The sequence below is a fragment of the Hydra vulgaris genome, chromosome 12, assembly GCF_038396675.1.
Source record: "Hydra vulgaris chromosome 12, alternate assembly HydraT2T_AEP".
NCBI classification, from domain to species: domain Eukaryota; kingdom Metazoa; phylum Cnidaria; class Hydrozoa; order Anthoathecata; family Hydridae; genus Hydra; species Hydra vulgaris.
In genome coordinates, this window is record NC_088931.1 from 37,844,147 (window position 1) to 37,862,500 (window position 18,354).

Genomic DNA, 18,354 nt, shown 5'->3' on the forward strand with positions numbered 1-18,354 from the left:
GAGATGACAGTTCAGTTGCTTTTTTAATGGCTAACTCCGGATCCAAACCTTCAAATGACTTGGCTTCTTTAATTGCACCTTCCACAACCAAGTTCAAAAGGTGATCAGCACAGAGCAGAGACTCGTCAACAAACTTGTATTTAGGGATGGCTGCCTTCATGTTGGAAGCTGAGTCATGAACACAAACAATATAGCTGTGTCCGGCATTTCCAGAAATCTAAGAGACATTTCTAAAAATAAAAATAAAAATTAATAAGTATAAAAATTATACAAGTTAAAATTTACATATAGCAATTTAATACCTTTAGTTATTATACTATATTATAAAATTATAGCTAAAGGCATAAAGGTATTATATGCAACGAGTAATATCACTAATATATTAAACTGTATAAAAATTTGTACAACAAGAAATAAACAAGTGCTACGTAATTTCCTTACTTAGTAATAGTAAGTTAAAGTATTAGTGTAAGTACTTCTATACTAAGTTAAAAAAACTTCTATATAAATTTACTTACTGATCCAGTTTGTTTGCAATAGCTTCTGCAGTACGGCTTCCAGAAAAGGATGATACACCAATAAAAAACATCCAGTGGTTGAAGTCTTCATTGATGAAGTGGAGGCTGATGGCTTGATAGGCGTCATTATTCCGACTTTGCCACATGTCAGAAGAAATGGCGAATCCAGGATTTTTTGGCAACTCTTTCTCCAGAACTTGGTCCACTGCTGCTTTCATGCTTTTGTAAACTAATGGCAACCTAAAAGAAAAAAAAACAAATAAAAAACTGTTGTTTATACTAATTTATAGTTATTTAAAAAAACTAACAAAAAAAAATTGGCGCGGACAGGTCTAGAAGCTAATGATTTTAAAATTAAAAAGGGAGGTATTAACTTACTAAGAAACAACAATAATGCAATAATGGCGTCATGGGATTTATGGCGTCATTTTCATTGCAATTAAGATTAAGGGGTTTGGGATTTTAAATTTGATTTAAAACTTATACAGATTCTTTAAAGCTGTTCCCCTCTTTAACCAAATGAAACCATCCCAAAATTATTTATTTAACTAAAAGTACAATAAATTATATATCTTACTTATAACGTGAGTATGTTGTGGCACACTTGATCAGCATTTTTGGGTTAAAATAAGCAGTCAGATCCTGGAAGCCTTTATGCTCAACAAGGCTAAATGGTAAGCTGCATCTGGCTAAGAACTTTGCAACTTCTAAATCACCTCGAAGTTGATCTCTGTCTTGTGGTTTATACTTTAACCAAGTATCAGTCTCTTTGTTCTGATCGGCCTTTAATGGACCAGTTTTCTTGAGTTTGCCCTTATCTCCATGATCCTTTTCATTGGACTCATCCTCGTCGTATATCTGTAAAATTAAAAAAAAGTTGTAAAATTTTTACATTACAATGTACACGCTGTAAAGCGGCTAAATCATGTAATACTTCTTAGTATTTAAATTTGAAACATACTAACTTTTTTTCACAACTATCATATAATACCTGTTCTAGCTCATTAAAAGCAACATCAGCCTTCATCTTCTTTTCTGACTTGTCTTGTTCAATCTGGGCAAATTCAAATGGATGCTTTCTAAAAAGATGGGAACTCATTCTAGAAGTGTTATGATCTGCAATCTTGAAAACCGCCGGACAGAGCTTGCCCTTTGCATGGACGACTCTTTCCCCAGTGGCACTTTGAGTCATCTCTTCTTCAAAGAAGTTTCAGATTTCCGTTCCTGGACGCGGCATAATGCTGGAAACTGACTTATAAGATCAAACTTCTAAACTAAATAAGAAAAAGAATCTTTTACTTCACAAAAAAAAATTAAATCTGGACAATAATTTTGTCCAACTAGTCACTTTGAATCCCTCTTGAAAACTAGCCTTTTCCCAAAAAATGACAAAGTCTTTTATTATAAAATTTCTATCGGACATTTCAAATAACTGATATTTCAAATTTTGCAACAATATCGAGTTATTAATATAATATTTCAAAAATTTATCTTTTCTTTTACTACTTTGAACAACCTGTAGCAATATTTTTATGTTATCTAAGTTTAACCATATTTCACTTAAAAAGTTTAATAACAAAGTAAAAATAGACATTTTGTACATACTATTATATTGTAACAAATAAAATAAAACAAAGTTTATTACATCTTACCTTCAAAATTGATTAAATTTGATTATTTTTACAAAACTTTTGCTTTGTTTTTCAATGTTTTTTTGTGGGGAAATATTTAGACTTTCCCTGAGACACTAAAGAGTCACTGTTTTCTTTTTGAACTTGATATTATTTTTCCCATCTGACTGCGAACCATATAATTTACAAACTACAATCCCTTTTTATACAGTTTTACAACCGCACCATTTTGATACATTAAATACATTAAGACCTTACATGTGTTAACACCTACATACATTAACACGACACACATTATTACTTTACATGCATTAACACGCTAATTGCATCTTAAAGACGATATTCTCGACATTTTTGACTTTTGTTAATCAACAAAGTTTTCAGCTGACATCCTATTTCATTGGTCTGGAAGGATCAATGATATCTATTAACTAGATGTCTAACTTTCGCTTCCGCAGTAAAGCAAATTTTTTGCCAGCCAGATTTGTTTTGCCAGTCTGAAATGACGCAATGATAAATCAAAGCGAAACAAAAATGAAGTACTGTCAGTTTAAATAAAATGGCTACCGACATTAAAAACTTTATAATCTTGCTTCACTTTTTCTTACGGAACTTTTGTGAAGTTAGACATCTACATAATATATAAAATTGGGAAGAATTAACTTGTAAAACCGGTAAGGAAAGGCAAAACGACATCTTGACTCGACTTAAAGATTTATAATATATTTGAAACAAAGTTTGGCATTTAAAAAAAAAAAAAAAAAATTGGAATATTGCGAAAAATATCGTTATTTTATATTTCATTACTTATTTCTCGTTATTTTTATGTATTCCGATAAACCGATAAAAAAAGCCGATATTATCATTTGAACCGATAAATTTCCAGTCAGTTATTGTTTCAAACGATAATTTATCGTTTCATAGACAAACTCATATCGTTTGATATCGTTTTCGTTTCATATCATTATCGCTTCAAAATATCGGTTCATACCGATATGCCGATAACGATACGCAGACCCTTAATTTTTTCGTTTTCCTTACCGAAACTAAAATAGCATGCTAAAGATCAAAAGTTCATTCATTCAAAAATTAAAAGCGTGATAGTTATTAAGACGGAAATTTTTTACTTTTGTTCATTTATTATCAAAAGCAGTTTACTCTTAATTGCCAAAAACTAAAGTTAACTCTGAATTGATATTTTAAAATTGTTGTATCTTTCAAAAAAAATTAAGTTTCGTAACAACTTTCATTTTTTTAAAACTAATGTTCAATTAGAAACCGAAGAACAGTTGCGTCATTACGTAAAAAAGCAATTTCTTTTTAATTCATTTAAAAGGTATCCAAAATGAATTGAAAACTATTTATATACTTTTGCATTTAAAAAAAGGTAAAAAAAAACTTTTGGGCGCTTTTTTTTGGGCGCCCATACCGCTCCAGCGGTACTAAAACAGGTCTGGGTTCGTCCCTGATTGTAAGGTGCTCAATCATGTATTCTCTATCTATATATATCTCAATGGTATCTCAATATATATGTATATATATATATATATATATATATATATATATATATATATATATATATATATATATATATATATATATATATATATATATATACATATATATATATATATATATACATATTCATGAGCGGATCCAGGCTGTAGCAACTGTAGCAATTGCTACAATCCACTCAGTTTTTTTTCTCTTTTTATTATTGCATACATTTTTTTTTCATGCAAAAAAGAAAAACAATTTAAATAAGATATGGAGGTTACAAGTAGTCAAAAAGCGGCGCTTCAAAGATTATTCAAAATCGTATCTGAACCAAGTTGACTATTTTACAGAAATGTTATGAAAGGCTTCACTGAAAAACCCATGTCTTTAACGGGTTTTGTCTCACATGCCCAAAAATGTATGAAAGAATGTCAAACATTTCGGAGCGTATCAAGATATATTGAACTGGGAGTTAAATAAAAATGGCAAATCGACTGTAGCAACAGTAGCTAAAGTCAATTTGTCATATTTTGAAACAACTCTATACATACCCCCGATATTTTTTTATATATTACGCCTGTTTAGCTGCAATCTTTTTATTAACAAGGAGGTCTTACGTATTGACTAAAAGTCATCAAACAAAAACCTGTAGCAAAAAAAAAAAATTGTGTAGCTAAAACAGAAATTCTGCTAATATCCACTCTCCGGTTATAAAACTTTTTTTAATAAAGTGGGTAGCAAACATTAAATGAAAAGATTTTATAATTACAAAGACTAAATTAAAAAGCACCGTCTGATGTATGTCTGATATAGTTATAAAGACTAAATTAAATAGCATCGTTTCTTTATTTAGTCTATTATAAAAATAACGAAGTTTGTTTATTGCTGTTCTACGAGTCATTTATCATTGAAAAAGTCAAACGATTTAAATACGTTTTAAAAAATTCATAAATTTCCCAGACAAAGAGAAGAAAACACGTTGGATAGAATGTTTACCTAATGCAAGTTTTAAAACGTCTAGCAACACTTTATTATTTGATCTGGTTGACATCAAAACTTCAAAAAGGTCAAACTAAAATAACATTATGCACAATTTTCCTCACAGATAGATTTTTAGTTTATTCCAAAATTGCAAGAAACATTCTGCTACTTTTTTTTTTAATTAGGAAATTTCGACTAGGAACTATTATTCTTTGTGACAAGGTGTATGTTACAAAAATGTTATTGTAGCAGGAAGTTGCTGTTTTTGGAAAACCAATAATATAAATTCTCTTTTGAAAATGATTATAATATAGATATAAATCAACATAACAAACATCTTTCCATGTTATTAACGTATTTCCGATCAAGATGGAAAGATGAGTATTTGAAGAATCTGCACAAATATCATAAATCTTTCAAATTTAAAGGCTCAGCTCTAATTAGAATATGGCGATTTAGGTTTATTAGATGATTTCTATAGGAATTGTCTAATAAAACTATATCAAACGAACTTTCTACCTTTTTTTTTTAAGTTCTACTAGGAACTATTGTTCTCTGTGACAAGGTGTATGTTACAAAAATGTTATTGTATCAGGAAGTTGCTGTTTTGGGAAAACCATCGATATAAATTCTCTTTCAAAAAATATTTTAGATGTTATGATTTTTCATCAAACATATAACTTAAATACAAGTTATATGTTTGATGGTCCTAAATTTCTTTTGAAAATGTTGTGAAAACCTGTAAACAAATAAATTCCTAATTTTTATGTGATCAATTTTATTTAACTTTAGAATCAGTAAGAAAGTCAAATTGCAAAGCAAAGGCAATTATATGTGATAAAAATCTAACTCTAACATTTAATGACAACCTTGGTTAATTAGAGATGGAACTCTTTTGTTGTTTGACTTTTGTCCAAGTTATCAAAAACATACAATATAATGGGCTCAAAAAGCAAAACTTTTTTTTCAATGTTCTTCTTAATCACCCTGAAACTTCTACCATCTCAACCATTAACAAGACTGGTGATTTTATTAAACTTAATAGAAAATATCACATAATAGAAAACTTTTAATCTAAAAAGTGTGGGCATATATTTTAGGTTCAATAATGATCAAAAAGCTTTCTCAGAGATCTAAATGATAAATAAAGAAAGTTTGTTTTGGATTTTTGCAATACAGTATCATGCATGAAAAAAATCAGAAAATAGGCATAAAATATCAACACATGTCACAAGGCATTTTGCAAATTATTCACTTAAAGAAATAGTCTAGCTGATTAAAACGCTATTAAGAGAAACACTTTTGTTACAAATATGTTACGTTAGGAAAATTTGTTACAGAACTACTTAAAACAGAATTTAAAAATCTAAGAAAAGTATCTTTAGACATATTTTTTAAGTGTTCTTTGAAACCAAAGAAGTCTCTTGTTTACATTAACATGTATTTTGAAATTGTGATATGCTTAACGAGTATGAAATTTTGGCGGTATAATGTTTTCTTTTTTTAAACTTTGGTCAATATCCAAAATCATTTGAAATAGGTGGATTAAAAAGTCCTTTTGACAATACTGTTCGATCACTTTTCTTCAATTTGATAAAAGATAAAACTCTGTATTCAATACTTTTATGCTTTAATGCATTACTTGATTGAAATTAAGTGTTATCATCACAATATACTTTCCTATATTCATTTATAAAAAGCCACCGAAAACTTTCTACACCAAAATCAAACAAAGAACTATGTTGTTTTCAACAAAAAACCATTGTATTAAGTTTGTCTTGTTGGGCTGACGTTCATTCATTGACATTTTTGTTTTTATTATTTGCTGAGTTTTGTTAATTGTATTATTTTTAATTGTAATATGCATGAATTTTGCTGTTTTTGGATTTCAAAAGCATTTCTTATTTATTTAAAGCAATATATTTTTATTGAAAAAGTTTAGTTACTTAAGTTCTTTTTTTTATTTGATTTTAAACCTGTTTCTTTTTTTCATTATTTGACAAAAAGTTTATTGTAATAGTTTAATGAAGTAATGAAGTTTATTATTAAAAATATGAAAGTATTTATAAATTGTTTTTATAAGTTCATATAAATCGTTACAGTGTCTATTTTAATTTTCAGATATTTTATAAAGTAAGCCATTAAAAAAAGCATGTGTTTTAAAAGAAATTTTAATTAAATAAAAAAATTAAATTTTAAACAAATTTAGATTAAATTTGTCGTTTTCATTTTCAAATATCAACCTCCAATTTTTTTGCAGACTAAATTGTAGACTAAAACATTTTAACAAGTACAAATATTTTGTTGATTTAAATATATAGATATATTTATATGATAATGTTTTTTGTATTATTTGGCATAAATACATTGAGTGGCAATAGGAATACCAAGAACTAAATGTAAATACATCAACTGGGGATAAGGGTTCGGCCAGGGTTTTAGTTTAGGGTTTTCTTGATTAAAAGTCATAAAAGATAAGTAAGCTATTATTTCGTTAAAAAGTGTTTAGTTTAACTAGATGATTTTAATGTCACATAAATCAAGTAAAGTTCTTCTGCTCTAAATGGAGGAAAAAAAGAAGCAGTAGGGAACCTCATGTATCACTATAAGTCACTGTACATCCAAGGCTGGTGCGAATGGTATGTGACTCTCCCCCCACTCCCTATCAATAAATTTTATTTCATTGTCTGCAAATTTAGCTCTTCTAGACCAGCAAACCAGCATATTTAGATCATACAGTAAAGTCGAAAAACTTGGACTTCTCCTACTGTCGGCAAATGTGAAAATGGAGAATCTTTATTTTTTTTTGTTTTTGATAGAAAAGTATTTAAGGCATTTTTGCTACAGTCAATAAAAATCTTGGATTCACCCCTTTATATATATATATATATATATATATATATATATATATATATATATATATATATATATATATATATATATATATATATATATATATATATATATATATATTTGGGTGGCTCATAAAACAACATTTCTTGAAAATGTTTTATTGTACCCCCAAATGGTATTTTATGTAATAAATTGATATAAAATTTGAAAAATTTTTGAATAAAATTTTTTTTCAGGAATTGCTGAGCGACTCGCTCAAGACCCTTAAACATCAGACAGGTCCCTAATATTAAAAAAAAAAGATTCTTTAAAAGCATATCATGTTGGGTCTCAAAAGAAGTGAAATTTTATAAAAATTTCAAAAAATTTATGGAAACACAAATTAAAAAAGTTTAATTAAAAAAACTATGAAAATATTTACTTTTTTATTTTTTGTTAAAAAACAATGGTTTTTAAGCCATAAAATTTAAACTAGTAATTTTTATATAAAATGATTGTTTTTATTTGTTTTATAAAATTTCACTTCTTTTGAAACCTAACATGATATGCTCTTAGAGAATTTTTTTTGCAAAATATTAGGGACCTGTCTAATGTTTACGGGTCTTGAGCGACCCCTAAAATTTTTTTTTATTCAAAAATTTTTTTAATTCAGTGTTTATTTATTACAGAGAACATAGTTAGTCAGCATCAGCAGACAAAATAAAAAAATTTAGTTATATATATATATATATATATATATATATATATATATATATATATATATGTATATATATATATATATGTATATATATATATATATATACATATATATATATATATATATATATATATATATATATATATATATATATATATATATATATATATATATGTATATATATATATATATATATATATATGTATATATATATATATATATATACATATATATATATATATATATATATATATATATATATATATATATATATATATATATATATATATATGTATATATATATATATGTATATATATATATGTATATATAAAGTAGTCAAAAAGTTTTTTCTTAAACTGTAGTTTTGAATCAAACATTAATTAACCAGATCAGAAAAAGTATAAAAGCTTGAATGAAGTTTTTTTTTTTTTTTTTTGATTATTATTTCTTTTTATAACCAAACCATATATAGGCTATAAGATAGTCAATAGAGCAGCACTTCCTTGTTTTACAGTAAATACACCCATATTTTACAGTAAAAAAGCAACTCCTTGTATATTTTACCTATTTGTCAGTCAATGTAGCAACACTCCTTGCATGTTTTTAAAATATTATAAAACAAGAAAAAAAACCAAAAACAAAAACACAATTAATTAAAAAACTTTCCAGTTATTATTTTTGCAGTTTTTTAGAAAATGATAAATTTTTTTGTACTTCTGCATTATTGTAATTATTTTAACTTTTAAATGACATTTAAATATTGCTTAGTTGTTGATGTCGCTTCAATGTTAAAAGAAAGCGTTGAAAATGACTTTTTTTTTTACCATTAAAGTTTCTTCCGACTACTATATTAAGATATAGTTGAACTCTTACAATTCAGTATAAGATTTCAACTGAGTGTATATATATATATATATATATATATATGTATATATATATATATATATATATATATCTATATATATATATATATATATATATATATATATATATATCTACATATATATATATATATCTACATATATATATATATATATATATATAAATTTAGATATATATATATATAAAATTTAAATGTATATTTACAAAATTTGTTATTGAAAATGTGTATTTTCAAAGCTTTATTCTATTTTAGATTTTTTTTTGTAGTGTTTCATGTATCAGCATACTCAGGAGAATCTGAAAGCTTTGATGACTCTGAGTCAGGATCCTCTGGGGAGTATCAAGGAGTTGCAAATGGTAATGATGGTGAATGTAAAAAAATTTACCTTAATATAAATCAAGTAAGTGTTTAGTGTTATATTTTTAAAAAAATCTCAGCTGCAATAATTATTTTAAAAGTAAAATAATTTTATTTCAAAAAATTTTTTATGTATTATTTGTAAAATTTAAAAATAGTTTAAAAATTCTTTGAGTAAAAGATTTATTGAAAAATATTTTGATATTTTTTGCTTTTAGATTTTAGATTTTCCAGGTTCATTTTTAAAAAAAAACTTCAACTCTACATGAAAAACAAAGTTTTTATTAGTTGTTTAGTAAATAATTTTACAGTTAGTTCCAGATACCAGCAAAAAAAAAAAATTCCAGAACAGAAACAAAATTAAAAAAGTACTAAAAGTTATGATTAACTAGATATCAAAACAAGGAAAGTGTGTCATACTAGGTTTGTTTTTCTATTTCAACTTGGCTTTTAGTTTATGATCTAAAAAGCTAAGCTTTCATATCTTTAGCTATGAAAGTTACTTTGTAAAATCAGCTATAATAGCAGGCACCATGAGAATGTGAGCCAACTACTGTCTGCCTATACTTACTATCTAAATAGGAAAAAAAAATTATGTAAGTATTTTTTATATTTCATTTTAATAGGTGTTTAGTTAAGAAGAATAACCAGCTTGTTAAAACTTAACTCTATATACCTGCCATTCGCAGCATTTGCTTGGCTAGTTTCATGACATAATTTTATACAAAAGTGAAATAAAAAGCACAATTTCCATTATCGCTTTTTCATTTGGATGATGCCAATCAGTTTTGTCTATAACTGAGTAAAATTTAAAAAACCAAATTATTTTGCTATAGTGACACCTCTCATCTCATAATTTTAATTTAAAAATATCAAGTCTTTCCTAGTATTTTAGTCCCCTCATGTTTTACATCCTTGTCATGGATTAGATCCTTGAATGGATTCCAGATTGAAGCAGCATATTTTAAATGTGTTTAATTAGACTAAGTTTTTTTTTTGTTTTACCAATTATTATATTAATGCCTTGCTCCTTTTTTAAATCTTCTAATTTAATCACACTACAATCAGTTTTGAAAAAATTGTGCAAGCGTTTGTATCTATATCAGTCATTTTGTGATTGTATAGAGAATTTTTTTTTCCAATATGCATAATTTTACACTTTCCTAGGTTAAAATTTAAGTGTCACTTCTTTGTTTATTCCATAAGATGGTTTAGATCTCTTTGAAAAATTTCATTACCTACTTGGCTCATAATTTTAGAAATCAATTGTGTATCATCTGCAAATAAATATAGCTGATTTGAAATTTAGTATCCCAAATCAATATATAACATAGTAAATAAGTACAGACCTTTATTACTTTTTTCCATTACGATATATTATATCCTATTACCACTTTTTGCTCTTGATTATTTTAATTTTTTATTTTTATTTAGGTGCCCCAACAAGTCCTTAAGGTCTTATCACAGAGCAATGCAGATGAGCATTTAATTGGAAGTTTAAGCCTCCTTCCTAACCAACTTAACTCAGAAACAAAGTATTAGTGGTTCAAACCCCACCTTTGAGCGAGTTTTGTGAAACTTACCCAGAGATGTGATTTGAACCACTGATCCTTTGTTTCTGAGGCAAGTGCACTACCACTGCGCCACGGCTTATTTAAAAATGCTTTGCACCAGTTCAGTATTTTATGCCTAATTCCAAATGCCTCTAATCTGACACATAAATTTCCATTGGGAGCACTATAAAATTATGATTGTTTTTTTTCTTTTTTAAGCAGCTGCATCACATTTGCACTTTACCAATAGTGTGGCAATTTTCTAGTTTCAAATGAGTGATTGATTATTATTATTGATAGCAGTATATATTCTAAGTTTATTTTAAAACACATTTTAAAACAACTTAGGTTTTCTACATTTAAAACATGCTTGTGAACTTCTCCTTCGAATAGACACCATGAAACAATGTTTTAATAGTTTGTTACTGAATGCTACTGCACCAGCTACTACAGCAAGTTGCAATAACAGGTGATAAGACCTATGATAATTGCTTATCTCAAGTTTTATAATTTAGAGATGTCTCAGATATGAAATTTGACTGAACATTTTGGTCAGATTTGTATATTATCTAGTGATTAATATTACAGGGCCACTCTAAATTATTGCGATAACGATCGGCTGAAAAAATTGAATTTTATCTGAATTAAAGTTCACCAGCCACTGTGAGCCCTATGCTGTAGCATAAGTGAGATCCTTTTCAAGCTCAAATGCCCCCTCCAAGTAATTAGAGGGCGTTGGTTTCTTATCACGACAAGAATAAATGGTAGTATCATCAGCAAACAATGCCACCTTAGATGTGAGAATATCTGGAAGATCATTAATGTAAATTAAAAAGAGTATAGGGCCAAGGATAGAACCTTGAGGAACCCCTGAACTTACAGAATAAGAAGAAGAGTGTTGTCCATCAAGGACAACTTTTATGCTGCCATTGGAAAGGAAGGATTCAATGATCTTAAAGATGTTGCTGGATACACCATAAGAACAAAGCTTATGGAGAAGGCCAGCATGCCAAACTTTATCAAAAGCTTTTGAAATGTCAAGAGCGATGGCCTTAACCTCTCCACCTTCATCTAATGCATGATAAAACCTGTCAGTTATTACTGTTAGCAAATCAGCTGTAGAACGAGAAGTTCTACAGCTGATTTGCTAACAACGCAACTAGCGGAATCAAGAGATAATATTGATAAATAAGTTTTTAGCAAAAAGTTCGGCTTTGTCTTTAGGTGAGGTGACAAAGTCTGAACCATGCAAGAGAGGTGGAATTATAGATTTGCCCTTATTATTGATATTATTAAAGATTCTCCAGAAGTCACGAGAGCCTAATTTTTGAGATGAGATACGAGATTTCATGACCTGAGAATATCGGGTTTTGGCGTTAGACAAAACTTTTTTACAGAGGAAATAAAAGAGTCCATGCCAGCCTGAATCCATGAAGTTACATAAGAAGCACATTTGTCGTCGGGAAGATGAAAGATTTTTACCCAAGGGCCATCACGAAGAAAATCACGGAAAGAATCCCAGTCAGTTTACTGATGAAGAAGAATGAGATGTTAGTTTTAGAGAGATCAAACTGTGATCAGAAGAACCTAAGGGTGAATGTGGAGAAACTGAGCACTGACTAGGATCAGAAACAAGACATAAGTCGAGTAGAGAAGATTGATGATTCGGGTTGCCAGGAAAGCGAGTTGGAAAGTTGACTATTTGAGTTAGGGATTGAGAAAGGCAAAAGTTGTGGGCTTTAATGCCTGCAGAGTCACTGACACTAGAGCCAAGCCATTCATAGTGGTGAGCATTAAAGTCACCCACAACAACTATATTAGCTGATGGATAAAGCTTGGTCAATATGATCAGAAATAACGTCAAAAAGAGTGCAGTCTTGAGATGAAGGAGAGCGATGTAGAACAAATAGAAAGGCAATAGAGTGAAGTGGTGCTAAACGAAAGCACATGAAAGAATAGTCTGTGGATTCAAACCTAGTTTCACGACAAATGGGTGAATTCTTACGAATGTAAATGCCGAGGCCAAGCATGTGACTATTGGTCTTTACGAATTAGAGGAAGATAACCATCAACACTAAGATCACAAGATGAGACAGCCAAAATCAAATTAGTCTCACAAAGAGCAAGTAGGTCTGGTGAACTTTGCAAGAGATAGAACTCAACAGAAGAAAAGTTACTTCGAAGACCACGAATATTAGTAAATGATGGTTTAGAGAACTTGGTTATGATGATGGTTTTTTGTGTTTTATAGTTTTTGGTACTTTATTCATTTTTAAATTAGATTGAAGAACTTGACTCAAAGCATAGATAGCACTCAAAACACCGTTTAATACCCCAAGCAATTGCCTCATTACTACTAATAAACCCTAAGCCGTAACAAAGGGCTCCAACTGTGGCCTCCGCAATGCACACCAAAAGTACAAACAGGGTCACCATCCATGCGCATGTTAATACTTTGATATTTTTCAGCTGTTGATGGAATCAGCCTCTACCAGCCGGCCTCAGAACCATAAAACTGAGTTTTAGAGCTGTACCCTCATTAGGAGATAGTAGAATGAGTTGCCTAGTCATAAAAACAGAGACACAAGCAAAACCCATGCATTGAGTCAAGAAGATCCAGCATTCAACATCCTAAACTGGAAACAATGTATTAAAAATACATCTGCGCCAACCTAATAGATAAAGAAGGGGTGTGAGGCTGGTCAACAGATAGAATCTGTTTACCCTTTAAGTCTTTGCCTAGGAGGCCTTCTATCTTTAAAGTTAAAGAGTTTATTAACACTCCAAACAAAGTGGCTCTCTCATACACCATATGTTGAAAGATATGTAAAAATGACATCTGAAAGTGTTTGTCATGTCTTTGGTCAGGCCAGAAAAAATACTTACAAGGTCATATAGCTAGCAGAGAACTTATGTCCAATAATTCTAGTAAGAATGACATGGTAAATCTCATTAAAAAAAATTAGTTGTAAACTATTGTTTATTCATGTTTGGTTAGCTAACTATGTCTTGGACTTGATTTTACATGAAGAAATCTTTTTTCCATACATGATATATGTTTAGTTCTTAGTATTTTTATTATATATATATATATATATATATATATATATATATATATATATATATATATATATATATATATATATATATATATATATATGTATATATATATGTATATATGTATATATATATATGCATGCAATGTAAAATTTTTTATTATTACAGCTTAATAACCATTCCTGAACCCTCTCAAAGCCCCTAATGGTAAGTTTCAATTTTCTTTATAAAACGATATTTTTTCAGTTGAAACACGGAAAAATAAGTACACCAAATCACATTTTTCAAGTAATTAAAAATTAAATAATAGAAATTAAGCCAAAAAAAAGCAGCTTGTATAATATATGCTATATCATTCAGTTGAACCAAGCTAGTTCTAGATTTTTTGTTAACAGTTAAAGTCAAAATATCTGAATATTAATAATGCTATTTCATTGTACAAGAGTTTTTTTTGCCAAAATCAGGATATTGCTGCCTGTGATTTTTGACACCCTATAGTAACCATTCTCTTTGTTGTAGATCAGCGGTTTGATTGTGGAAAATTCTGAAATCAGTTTCACTCCCTCTCTGTATCTCTCTCAGTATCATTTACAACTTTTGCTGTGTGAACAAATTTTTCAGCTTCTTGGTATCCTGGTTGCTTTTTTCACTGTTCAATTGGTTTAGCAAGCCAATCTGTTTTGGTGCTGAGATTGCTGAACAATGTGTAAGATTTAGGTCCCAAAAGATTTAACAAACTTGTTTGACAAGTAATTTTACAAAAAACTGGCTAAGACAAAAATTTTCAGTTACTGGAGTTTCCAAGACTTTGGTTGCCATATCTTTTTTTTAGTTTGGAACTAATATGTTTGCTGAAAAAAGCAAATGGAACTTCCTTTTCTGTCAAATATCATCAGTAATGTGTCAAATGCTGTATGGTTTGTTCTTTGAGGTTTTGCAACCAGGTGCCTTCTAAAGCTCACAGCTAAAGCTTTGATTGGCAAACGTTTATTCAATGTTGACTAGACAGTTTTAAATTCAGCAAAGAATTTATTCTCTGGACCAAAAATGTTTTGAAATATTTGATTCCAAACTGCTCGGACAAAGATTTCAAAAACTTAGTGTTTACAGGCAAGGTAAAGAAGTTTTCGACCTAAGTTTTTTTCAATCAATTTAACAGCACCATTGTGGATGCCACTGTTACTGGCAGTGGTATCAAATAACAATGCCACAGTGTTGTTGCTTAGATCCCAAGCTTCTAGAAGATCCAATTTTGCATTTGCTCAAGTCTTTCCTTTCAAATCAATGAAAGCAGAAATACTGAGCAACTTTCCTTCATTGTATTCTGGAGCACCTGACGGAAGCACAGCTAACTGTTTATGTTGCACATGTCTTTTTTTAAATTTTCCGTCCCAGTGAAGAGCACCAAACTGAGGTGGGTTGATCCTCACATTTTCTATAACACTCTCAACAATCCTCTGTCAATTTAACATATTACTTTGATGAGATATTGATGTGGAGATATAAAATTCAAAGAGTAACAAATTATGATTGTCTTTCTGTAAGAGGTTCATAGTTCAAGTCACAGTCCCACCCTAAACCGACATCTACTTCAGCAACATCAATTATTTTCTCAATATTCTGTTCTTTGTCATTAACTTCCATGTACTCATCATCTTGATCATACCGCCTACCTATTATTTCTTCTCTTTCATTTTTTTTGATAGCTCAGCATGATTTTCCAATTATATTTGACTTCTTGCATTTTGCTTTAATCTCAAAGATTTTGTCATGTTCACCCATGGTTGCCTTTCTGTCTGTATTTTGATCTAAATAGAGTGCAATATCATCGTTTTTCTTTTGGGCTGTCAGAAGCCTGGGTTTCATGATTTTCTGTATGGTATCAGGTGATTTAATATCAAAAAGACTATCCAACTTGTCCTTGAAGTTGACAAGTTTTCCACCAGCATCACTTTTGCAATTCTTGTTCTTCAAAATGCAGTTCCACTCATTCCAAAGACACATAAGATCTAACACTGAATTTTGTCTTGTCTTGATGTGTGCCATGTTCCAGGAAGTTACAACTGTATCAATAACTAATAGCCAATATCTTGATTTGTTACATGATTTTTGACATTTTCTTCATCGCATCATAGAAAAAGAAAAAATTTCAAAACCTGTCTGCAATTAGATAGTTTTGAACCAGTTATTGATGGTGATGGGCATCCAATTAACCAAATCTTAGTAGAAGCACGAGTAACAGGTCTTGTTAATGATGATGAAGATGGTGAAGGCTGGTCAGTTTTATCTGACAAACAACTGGAAGTGATTGGCAAAGACTCGAGTTTAGTTTGTACAACTTTACCATTTCTTGTTAACATTTCAGTTTTTATTTCACTAAAACAAAATGAAGCATTATTACATATTAATACTACATAATGATATATATATATATACATTAATATTACTTATTAATATATACATATTAATATTACATATTAAATTGTGTCAATATCATAATATTAATTTGCTTGTTTATGAAAGTTGTAATCAATGCAAAAATTTGCTACTGTTATATACAGGAAATTGAGGGACTATGAGGGAGCTCTAGAATAGTTATTAAAATGTGATAATAAAAGTTTTTACATTGTATACAAACATTAGAATGGGAAAAAAATTCTATTTGGATGGTTTTGGAGTTTTTTTGCATAGTGAACACCCTTAATGTATATATATATATATATATATATATAATATATATATATATATATATATATATATATATATATATATATATATATATATATATATATATATATATATATTAGGGTGTCCCTAAAAACAACTTTTTTGAAAAAAATCTGCTCCCACCCCTTAAATGTGTTCTATATAATACGAAAACACTAGGTTTAAATTTTTTTTGAAAAAAACATATTTATAGAGGTCCCCCAAGACCCTTTAATATTTAACGGGTCCCTAATATTTTCAAAAAAAAAGTTTCTCAAAAATAGGTCAACCTGGTACTCAAATGAAGCGCAATTATATAAAAATTTCAAAAATATTATTCATTTTGAAAAATAAATTTGAAGTTTAAACTTATTTATCACAATTATCATGAAAAATTCACTTATTTCATTTTTTGCTAAAAAACAAGATTTTTACGTAGTAAAACCTAAAATAACTTTATTATTTCAAAATGAATGTTATTTTTGAAATTTTTATATAATTTCGCTTCATTTGAGTACCAGGTTGACCTATTTTCGAGAAACTTTTTTTTTTTAAATATTAGGGACCCGTTAAATATTAAAGGGTTTTGGGGGACCTCTAAAAATATTTTTTATTCAACAAAATTTTAAACCTAGTGTTTTTGTAATATATAGAACACATTTAAAGGGTGGGAGCAGATTTTTTTCAAAAAAATTGTTTTTAGGGCCACCCTAATATATATATATATATATATATATATATATATATATATATATATATATATATATATATATATATATATATATATATATATATATATATATATATATATATATATATGTATATATATATATACAGTAGTCTCTCGCTTTATTGCGCACCCAATTAGTTGTGCATCCCAGTTAATTGCGCGTTTAGGCCCAAAATATTTGTGTTTCAATTTTTTAATGAGTTTTTTGTTAAAAGTGTAATTAGATCAGAAAACGTAACTATTATTTTCCTGTGTTAAGTTAAAAACTAGTTTTTACCATAAATATTTTGAGATAATGATTTTATCAAAATGTAAATAGATAAATAATTCGAATTTGAATTTGAATTGAAGTAAATGATAAATCTTGTTTTAAACAGATAATAAGTTTTAACGATTTATCAGTCAAGTCTCATTGAAAAAACTTTAATAAAAAAACTTCATTTTTAATGTAACTGAAAATTCAATTCAATCTCTCTGGAATAATCGATATCAAATAGAAAAAAGAAGTTTACTAATGACAGAAGAAGCTAGAAAAAAAGTGTTTCAATTATCGTCAGGAAAATTTGAAGCAATAGAAAATGCTATATATTTGGATTGATGCATTGCGTCGTTTAAAGGTTGAAGTGCCTCCATCGTTAGCAATTATGAAAGCAAAAGAAATAACGCAAAAATTAAATATAAAAGAAGAAGAATTTAAAGCTTCTTGGCTATGCCTTGCAAACTTTTGTTGTCAAGGCTTAAAATTGATGCTTCTCTTTGGAGAAGGAGCTGAAGTTGACAAAGATGATTCTGTTCTTCTTCAGCAACTTGAGGACCTTTACTCAGTTATTAAAATGTACAGACCCAAAAATGTATATAATATGGACGAAACTGAACTTTTTTTTCGCTTG

At 28.6% G+C, this 18,354-nt stretch overlaps 1 protein-coding gene across 4 annotated transcripts in view; it reads left to right on the plus strand.

Annotated features, from left to right (window-relative positions):
- LOC101240776 (uncharacterized) overlaps positions 1–18,354 on the plus strand; it is a 139,064-nt gene that overhangs the window by 16,460 nt on the left and 104,250 nt on the right. The window contains exons 1-2 of one of the 4 annotated variants that reach the window (XM_065813148.1): positions 4,300–4,712; positions 9,328–9,461. In XM_065813148.1, the coding sequence (XP_065669220.1) occupies positions 4,646–4,712; positions 9,328–9,461 (201 nt within the window). In that variant the 5' untranslated portion in view covers positions 4,300–4,645. Of the gene's footprint in view, positions 1–4,299; positions 4,713–9,313; positions 9,462–18,354 lie in introns of those variants that run through there. The other 3 variants (XM_065813151.1, XM_065813150.1, XM_065813149.1) reach the window with 3 other exon arrangements.